This window comes from Pteronotus mesoamericanus, unplaced genomic scaffold (genome assembly GCF_021234165.1).
Source record: "Pteronotus mesoamericanus isolate MK-2021 breed Mesoamerican mustached bat unplaced genomic scaffold, CSHL_Meso_final scaffold_507, whole genome shotgun sequence".
Lineage (NCBI taxonomy): Eukaryota > Metazoa > Chordata > Mammalia > Chiroptera > Mormoopidae > Pteronotus > Pteronotus mesoamericanus.
In genome coordinates, this window is record NW_026555319.1 from 4,496,911 (window position 1) to 4,506,821 (window position 9,911).

The 9,911-nt window shown below is 45.1% G+C and overlaps 1 protein-coding gene across 1 annotated transcript in view; it reads right to left on the reverse strand.

The window, feature by feature from the left end:
* Positions 1 to 1,837, reverse strand: part of PPTC7 (protein phosphatase targeting COQ7) — a 36,333-nt gene extending 34,496 nt beyond the window's left edge. The window contains exon 1 of the mRNA XM_054594109.1: positions 1,305 to 1,837. Coding sequence (XP_054450084.1) covers positions 1,305 to 1,536 — 232 coding nt within the window. The 5' untranslated portion in view covers positions 1,537 to 1,837. The remainder of the gene's footprint in view (positions 1 to 1,304) is intronic.
* Positions 1,838 to 9,911: the final 8,074 nt, after the last annotated feature.

The following is a 9,911-nucleotide window of genomic DNA, read 5'->3' on the forward strand; positions in this document are numbered from 1 at the left end:
GGAGTCTGTGTCTGTCTTTCTCTTTTAAAGTTAGCATCAAGAGTGTTGCCTAAACATTAAATGACTTTTTCAACCCAGGTAACGGGGTCATTCATAAATTAAACTGGGAACAACCTTTCCAGTTCCATGTCCACAAACATTACATGTAGTAGAGGCAGTGATAATAGGCAGTTATTCTGGGATCAAATTAAGTAGTAATTATTGTCATAAAAAGTTACAGTACCATTTGTTCCACTGCCAACTTTGTTCCAGCATATGAAATTCAAACTAATCAAAAACTCAATCTCACCTGAGAAGTGAAACCAAAGTGACATTTGAATCCAAGTTCAATGACATCACGTCCTTCAACTTCGAAGTGCTTTATTATGAGATTTAATGGCATACGATTCTATGGCGTTTATATTGTCTCTAAAGACGTACATTATGGTGAAGTTTGTAAATTATACTTAGCCCCTTCAGCAACCTTTCATCTTAAAGTCTCCCGCCCCCAAAAGCGCAACTGGCATAGGCCCTGGGAAGCACCTGTGGCCTGGAGGTCTTTGACCAACTCTCAAGGCTTTCTTGGCTGCAGTCTAGAAGGAGGTTTGACCATTCTATTTCGGGTCAAGGAGACTCCTCCACCCCAGGTGACCTCAAGTGGGCAAGGTCAGTTTAGGATAATGCACTGCGAGAGTTCTTCCAGCAGGCCCGGGGCCCCCACTGTGAGGCTCAGGAAGGAGAAGGATGAAGATCTGGTCACCATCGCGGCGGCGAAAGAATGCCGCTGCGCTGTCTGGCGCTTGCGACAGCCTGTCTGCTGGGGATCCCGCCGCCCCTGGCCGGGCTGTGGCGTCAGGAGCATGCGAAGAAGCAGGGATCCCCCGGACACGCCGCGGGAGGGAGGAGGAAGAGAACGAGAGCGAGTTAGGAGCCTGCAGGTGTCGCGGGGCGGGGAGGCGGGGGTTGGGGTGGAGGGGGAAGGGGAAGGAACGAGGTCGTCCGCGGCTGGCACTGCCGAGCGACGAAGAGCGCGGCTCTGAACTCGAACCGGTCGCATCCTCGGGCAGAGTGACCTTGAGCACGTGGCTTGAACGCTCTGCGCCTCAGTTTCCTCATCTCCAAAATGGGGGTTGGTCAAGCGAAAAACGAACCTCGGAGCGCTTGGCACGGCGCCTGGGCCATAGTAAGAGCTCCCTACATGTGCGCTACTATTGGCTCTCGGGCTCCTCTCGCTGCCCAAAAAAAAAAGGGGGAAGCCCCGAGCAGGGGAGTCCCGAAGAGGCGGATCCCGGGCTGGGGTGGGAGACCCGGGCCAGGGTACTCACCAAGTACGTCCGCTGAACGGTGCCGGGCCACGAAGCACGCGTCGTCCCCGTAGCACGCACCCTTCTTGAGGAGGCCCTTACGGAAGTCCTTGCCAAAGCCGCAACCGGCCGTCACTAGCCCGTAGTCGCCGCCACCGGCGCCGCCGCCGCCTCCGGCCCTGGGGTCGGTCTGCGAGAGGCCGCCGAGCACGGCGCGGGCCACCAGCCGCCCGTACGAGAGGACAGAGAACATCGCCGCCGCCGCCCCCCCGAGGAGGCGGGGGGCACGGGGAGCAGGAGGACGCGGAGGCCCGGAGCCGGCTCTCTCCTCAGCCGCAGCAGCGCCGCCGCTGGGGCGCTCCTCAAGGCGGCGCGCAATCGCTGCCGCCGCCCGTGCCCGACGCGCAGGGCCTCGCACACGCGCCGCCGCGCGCACCGGAGCCAGAGCGAGGTCAAAGCCGCTGGCACCTCCGCCTCAGCCCGAGTGGGGTCCCGGCTGCAGCCACCGCTGCCGCCGCCATCTTCCGCTCCACTAGCGTGTTCCGGGCCGCGCCGGGAGCACCGCCCCCTCCGTGGTCACGCCCCGACCCCGCCCACTATTCGCGGCTTATGCCTAAGCCCCGCCCCCTAGGCTCGGTGCCCTATGGAGTCACCAAGGTCGAGTGTGCGCAGAGGGTGTGGACGCAAAGTCTCCTGGGAGTTGTAGTCCTCGCTGCCCAGCACTCAGGACTTCAGAGGATTCCCCAGACGCTGGACTGAAGTTACTGAGAATTAAAGTGGGCTATTTGAAAAATTTTCCCCGTTTTAACCATATCCTTTAAAAACTCTCGTTTCAAGTAACGCCACCATTTCTTTAAAGAAAAGCCTGAAAGAAGTTAGGATCAGGTCAGGCAATATTATTCGGCAGTATATGTATTAAGAAACAGAAGTACACAAATCTAGTGACACCTCCAGGATTTGTATATGCTGGAAAGGTTTAATGGCGGCAATCGGGAAAGAGCTCTTTTGCATAGTATTTAGGAAAATTCAAGAAGTTGTTACATGTCCCTATCAGAGTGCGGGGATGGTGAATGGGGTGGGTAGCGATGGAGATTCAGGCACGGTCACTGCAGATATGTCATATAGAGGTGTTTCAGACTTTGTAGATGGTTCTGACAAACTGAGAATAAGGAATTCCAGGCCGCAAATTTCTTTGCCCCAAATCTTAATTTTCTGAGGCTCCACCTGCAGATCTCCCAACCTCTGGCTTAGGTGCTCAGAGAAGTCATGCAGTACCAACGTCTTGCAAAGATGATGCCTTTTCTTCTCCCCTTCCACAGCGGCCAGCTCTTCTTGTCAAAAGACAGCACTTGGCAAGAAAGATAGTTCCCCTACATGTTTTTTAAAGCTCTCAGCCCACCCCTAACAAACACATCATAGTAGCCTTTTCAAGATCTTTTACTGTTATTTTAAGCAAACTTTTCATGAAATCATTAAGTTGCGTAATAAATTCAATGGGGAGTTTGTAATCTAATGGGGAGATTAGCTCACCAAATATGTGTAACATGTTTGTATGTGTGTATAAATGTACATTCATATCACATACCATGCATGGTGGTGCTGTACATAATCTAGCATTTGCATACCTCTCCCCATTTGGTGCCATGTCCCCTTCACTACCAGCTCTAGTCATGTTCACAACTTCCTTGGGGCCTTTATTCTTGCTCTTCCTTCTACCCACTAGAATGTAATTCCATTATCTGGACATTTGGGCACACAGTAAATACACAGTTAAATGAATGAAAGAATGAATGACTATTTCACAAGATCCTAAGCTTCCCAAGGGCAAGGATCATTTGTGATTGTATGATTAGAATCTAATGCAATCCCTCGCATGCAGTAGGGGAATTCATAAATGTTTGTTGAATAAAGGAAGGAATAATTGAATAGGAACCACAAATAATATAAAAATGTTGAATAAAGAAATGATTGAATGGGGTTCACAAATAAAAGAAAGTTGAGATTTGAGGCAAGTGATCCAATTTGGAATAATTTTTGGCTTTATTGAAGCTTAAATATATATATCACCCAGAAGCTTTGGTTCCTTTCCAGGTCACTTTTGACAGAGCCGTAGTTACTTCTGGGATTCCCATCTCATTCTTTAAATTATTCTTTTATTATACCTTTCTTAATACACTCAACCATTCACTCAAAGCACATTATTCTTTTATCCTAATTACTGTCATCATTAAATACATTTGCAGTTTACAATGTGCCAAGTACTCTATATGTTTCTTTCCTTAAAGGTTTTCATCAAAATTGGATGAATAAATCATTTCACGTAGTGAATGGCATTTTGTCAAACATGTAGACTGAAAAAAGTTCATTTACTGGCTAAATGATTCCAAGCATGTAATCACACCTTGCTACTTCTTGTGGCCCACAAGCATTGGAGAGGGCCCAGGAGAGGGGGGGGGAGCCTTGTGGATCCTCTACTTGGCATTTATGTCTATGCCAGCGGTGCTAAAGGTTGTTCTTTCAGGTACACACACCACTATCAAATCCCAGCTAGGCTGTCAGGTAATTCTACCCCAAGGACAAACTTTTTGAAATAGTGTGTCAACCTCTACTCCTTGCCTTGTCAGACTCCTTCAAACTGTCCCTGCCTTTCATTTTTCAGAATATATATTATTAATTTCTGTGTTACTCCCAAGAACCGGTTGGATGAGGTGAGCAGGAATGCAAGATGTGACTCTGAAGCTGGTAACCTCTGCTCTGATGGCGCTGCTGTTTTAACTGTTAAGTGATATGGTGCCTTGAGTTTCTTGCAAATGAGTTTCCTGCAAATGAGTTGCTCACTGAAGCACAATGTGAACAAAATCCTTTCTCAAAGCTCTGTTGCACTTTTTGGAAAGGAGAGGAGACAGGGCCTCAGGTTCCCTTGAATCATTTATTCCAGAGCTAGCTTTGAAAAGTTCCACTATCATGGGGAAGCCAGGAGAGGGTATTTTGAAAAAATCATCTTTCCCTGTCCTCTCCCAGGAGCACCATTCACTCTTGACATTTTACTAGACTTAAAAGGCCCGATGAGTTTTCTTCCTTAACAGAGTTACATTCTTAACACTTCAAGGATTCCTGGGAGGTCAGTTGTCACTCTCAGTGGCAAAGAAGTGGTGAAAATACCATCTGTGCTCCCAGGGCACCTCTATGGCATTAGGAAAGATCTTTGCACTGGAGTTACCCACAGCTCCTAAAAAAAGAAAGAAAAAAAAAAAGGCATGAATTCCCTAGTGAGATGTTCTGCCAGACTGGCACACTGAACTCTTCTGATTTCTACTTGCTAACCTATTCAAAAGGAGAACTAATTCGTTTATGGCAAGGTTTCTCAACCTTGGTATTACTGACATTTGGGGCCAGATAATTCTTTGTTTGGGGGCGGGGCAGGGTTGTCCTGTGCACTGGAAGGGGCTCAGCGGCGCCCTCTGGCCTCTACCCACTAGATGCCAGTAGCATGCCTCACCTCCTAGCTGGGACAACCAAAAATGTCTCAGATACTGCCAGAAGTCCTCTAGGGGACAAAACCATGCCCTGTTAGAACCATTGGGTTATACGAATTCCATGCAAGTGAACAGATATTTGGCAGAGCACTTGTTATGTCCAAGGCTTTTGGCTGAGGACAGAAAGGCAGTTGGTGCCTTCACGGCCATCACAGTGTGGTAGGAAGGTTAACATTAAGTAAATATATGAGAATGTAAGCACCATGGATTGAAATAAAGGAGTGTGGGGAAGAGAATGGGACCTATTGGGGCCAAAGAACACACGGCACCTCATAAAGAGGTGACAGTTGTGAGAGACCTGAATGGACAGACAGAGGTCTGAGAAGGGGGTATAACAATTCCAAGAGGAAGGAATGGAAACTCAATGAGTGCAGAGTGTTTGGAAAAGAGCAAGTAGCCTAGCGCAGCTCAGCCTAGCGCAGATCATAATTAGGAATAATGAGAAATGGGCCTAGGAAAATAGTTTAGGAACTATTAGTCCATGAAAAGGAATGAAGTACTGATATATGCCTCGATATCGATGAACCCTGAAAACATCATGCTAAATCAAATAGTGCCAAGACCACATAGTGTATGAAACTATTTATATTACATATCCAGAATAGGCAAACCCATAGAGACAGAAAGAAGATTAGTGGTTGCCAGGGCCTGGGGGGAAGGGAAATGGGATGTGACCACTAATGGGTGTGGGGTTTCCTTTGGGGGTGGTGACAATGTTCTGGAATTAAATGGTGACGGTTGCACAACCTTATAATTATACTAAAAAACACTGAACTGCACACTTTAAAAGGATGAATGCTGTGGTATGTGAATTACATCTCACAAAGCAGTTTAGGACCTGTTGCAGAGGGCCTTATATGCTAAGCTGAGGATATTTAATGCTGGAGACAACAAGGGGGGTCACCAAAAGCTTTTAATATGCTAGTAATAATCATAAAATAAATATTATAAAGTATAATGAAACAATTAAAAATAAAAAAGTGATACTGAGAATAGTAATGAGAATGATAGATACCACAGATTGAGTCCTTAGCACATGCTTTGCTTTACCTTATCTGCTCTGACCACCTTGTTTAAACACACGACCACCCAATAGTCTCACCTGCATTTTTCTTCATAGCACACTGAACTCATTTGTTTTGTTTATTGTTTGGCTTCTCCCTAACTAAAATGTAAGTTCCGTAAGTAGTTATTCGCTACTTTATATTGAGTGTCCAGAAAGTGGCCTGGTAAATAATAAGTGCTAAACAAACACCTATTAAGGGAATACTGTTAAATAAAAGAACCTTAGAGATCACACAGAACAAGCATCTTATTTTCCAGTTGAAGAAAGGTGGTGAGTAACGTGTCCCTCTCATAGGAAGTTAATGGGTGGAGCAGGCTGAACTGGAGAGGTAGTTAGATACTCTTGGTGACTGCCCTGAAAATCCTGTCCGAAGGAACTAGCCATAAACTTCTTTCCACTGAACTTTCATGTTTTGTATCATGTGTGGTGGTCATGTTTTTCCCACCTAGAATCCATTTCCCCTGTTCTCTGATAATAATATTTTAATTTTCCTTGGAGGAATGAATAATCCAGCATCCCCTTGGTTCATGCAGATTGGGTGGAACTGGACCAGAAGTGGAGAGACGACCCAGGTCTGACCAATCAGAGCACGGCATTCCCTTCGTCACAGTGACTGGCCCAGAGAGAAGGCACATGACCCACGCTGGGCCAATGAATTCCACTATGGATTTTGCTGAAAATATTGGGGAGAAATTCTCATTAGGGTTTGTAAGATGGTAGAATGCAAGCTTAGAGCCACTTACGGCCATCTTTGCCTCTACTTGGAAAGAGCCAGCCTGAGAGCGAAGACAATACAGAGAGAAACAGAGCATAGAGATGGTAAGAACCAGAGGCCTGGTGACATCGATCGAACCCCTGCTTTCAGTTTTATCTGAAGAGGATTAGTCCCTGAACTCTTATTAACTCCCTGTTTTGCTTGAGTTGCTCTGAGTTTGGCTTACAATTCAGCAGATCCCGACACACAATCATGTGATCCAGATACCAATTATTGAATCAAGAATAAGTCCCCAAACAAAAGGCAGCTGTTAGAAGGGAACTTACCCTCTGCTTATTTACATGAAGAAGAGGGAACTTCCACTCTTCAGCAGAAAAACTACTGAAGGAGAACTTCTGATCTCTTCTTTCCATGCTTTTATAAGATGAGGAATAATTTGTCTGGTGGGTTTGGGAAAAGATGCTAAGCCAGTTGCCTGGTTCTTTTCTCTTTTTTCTTACTTGCTGCAGCCTGACCTTTTGATACTCATGTTTCCTGCTCCACTATGGAGAGCCTATCCCGATGGAGGAGGCTTGCAGTCACCCAGCCTGTGTCTGGGTGAATCATGTGATCCACAGGGGGACTGAGTGCATGATGAAGCCATGTTCTCCAATCAGCCTTGTTAATAAAGCTGATACATTTAAGCTCTAGCTGCCTGATTCATATTGTACGTCTACCTCTCAGTGGATTTAGAATTTGGAAAGGCTGAGAAGGGTGTGTAATTCATTATTACTTCCATAATTCCCAACATGATAATTTGCTCTTCAGGAAATTTTGAGAGGCAGGTATGGGGACTGACTTTTGGGAGCGGAAATAACATGTAGAGATCAAGTTTCTGATGAAGTCAGTGTTCTCAGCTTAAAGGTAATTGTGGGTCAAGTAGTTTCTTTACCTGGGCAGTTTGTGACAGGTAGTTTATTCAGCAGGATTTTTAACTGGCAGAGGCTTGAGTACAAAGGCCTCTGGGCCAGGCCTTGACCTACCCGTGTGAGCACAGCTTTGACCTCAGCAAGCAGCTGGAACAAGGATTAGGTTATTGGGGGAAAAAAAACTTTCTGTCCCAGTGAAGGCATAACTTAAAGAGGGCAGAGCTTTAGCTTTCAGACGTTTAGGCAGGAGGTTTTTGCTTGTGGTACATCTGTCAGGAAAGCTTTAGGCTGGACTTTAAACAGCAAAGGCAACTAAATCATCCATATTTGACAAAGCTCATATCTATGAGATTGTAGCCTTCTTGCAGCGTGAACACGGTGTGAGCTGATGCCGCAAAGTTAGGAGCCCTAAACCTGTTCTTCTGTAGGTTGTTCTGAGCTTCCCTCAGGGCCATGGACAGGACCCATGGAAGGAGCTGATCTGACTTCTTCTGACTTGTCACCTGCGGGTAGGGCTCGCTCCAGGGCTGACATCCCAGGTGGGCTCTGATATGTTAATTGCATAAGCCTTAATCATGGCTTTGGATTTGGGAAGCCCAGACTTTGACCTGACCTGTGAATGGGGATATGTTTTATTAATGACAATAAATGAAAAGAACAGGGTCCTTATTATACATACAGGAGATATGTTTTTTTGTGTGTGGGTTGAGGTGGAGAAAGCTAATGAAAACCCCAAAGCTAAGAAGGCTGTTAATGAAGCTCTGCCTGGAAGACGTTGTCTCTAGGAAGCAGGTTTGCTCAGGAAATCAGGGAGGAAAGAGGTTGTTTTTTCAAACATGCTTCCATCATGGTACCAGATCAGAACCAGTGGAAGAGTGAAAGACAAATAAAGGAAGGCTGTCTGACTAAACTGGAGGAGGACAGGGATTCTTAAAAGCTAAAACTGGGATCTTAGTAGACAGATCAAATTGATGAAAAATAGAAATGAGTTTTGGAAGGCTCAGGTAGGCAGATATTGACAGGGAGAAGAGACTATTGCATGTATGGAAACTTGAGAAGAAACTGAGGTAATGTTACAGATTAGTGGGGAAAAATTCTTTTTCAATTGTGTGAGGCTATCAGTTTTCCTTCTGGAAAAAATTAAATTGGATCCCTAACTCACGCCATATAAAAGAGTAAATTCCAGGGGGTAAAAGCAAATCTTTAAGACTTAGAAGAAAATATAGAATATTGAGATAAGAAATGATGGCTTCAATAATACATAAAATTGCACATACAAGCAGCAACCAATGAATGCACAAATAAATGGAACAACAAATCAATGTTTCCCTCTAAAAGAAAAACCAATAAATTAAAATTTTTTCTTTAAATTTAAAAGTTCATCAAAATGGATCAAAGACCTATACATGACAGCTAAAACTATAAAACTCTTAGGACAAAACATAGGGGGAAAATTTCATGACATTGGATTTGGCAGTGATTTCCTGGATAGGACTCCAAAAGCAGAGGCACAAAAGAAACAATCGTGCTCTCACCCCCCCACCCCCCCCACCCCCCAGGAGCACGCCCTTGCCTTCCCCCCACACACCCTTACCTTTGCCTTTTTATCTCCTAAGCTCCAAGGGCCCTTCTTCTGCTCCTGTAACTTGTTTCCTACACCACCCAGCTGACTCACTTCTACTACCTCCGTAACTTTCTAAAGAAACTTTGTCTTATAATTTGAAAAAAAAAATTTAAAAAACCCCAAAGAAACAACAGATGAATTGGACTACATCTAAATTTAAAACTTCTTATCAAATAACACAATCAATAAAGTGAAAATGCAATCCATGGAATGGGAGAAAATATATGGAAATGAAATACCTCTATGTTCATTGCAGTGTTACGGTATTTACTGTAGACAAGATTTGGAAGCAGCCCAAGTGTCCATCACTAGATGAGTGGACAAAAAAAGCTGTGGTACAAACTTACCTTTTGCGACAGCATGGATGGACCTGGAGGGTATTATGGTAAGCAAAATAGGCCAGTCAGAGAAAGACAAATTATATATGATTTCACTTATGTGTGAAATCTAATGAACAAAATAAACTAACAAAATAGAAACAGACTCATCAGAATAGACCGACAGCGGTCAGAAGGGAGCGGGATTGTGGGGCTGGGTGAAGGGATTCAGCAAAAAACAAACCAAAAAAACAGACAGACAACAGTGTGGTGATTGGCAGAGGGAAAGGGGGAGGAGGGGAGGTAGCAGAGGGCAAAGGGGGATCAATGGTGGTGGAAAGACACTTCGCTTTGGGTGGTAAGTGCATGATGCAGTGTGTAGATGGTGTGTCACAGAGCTGTACATTTCAAACACTGGTTTCAGTTTCATTAACCATTATTGCTCCCATAAATTAAATTAAA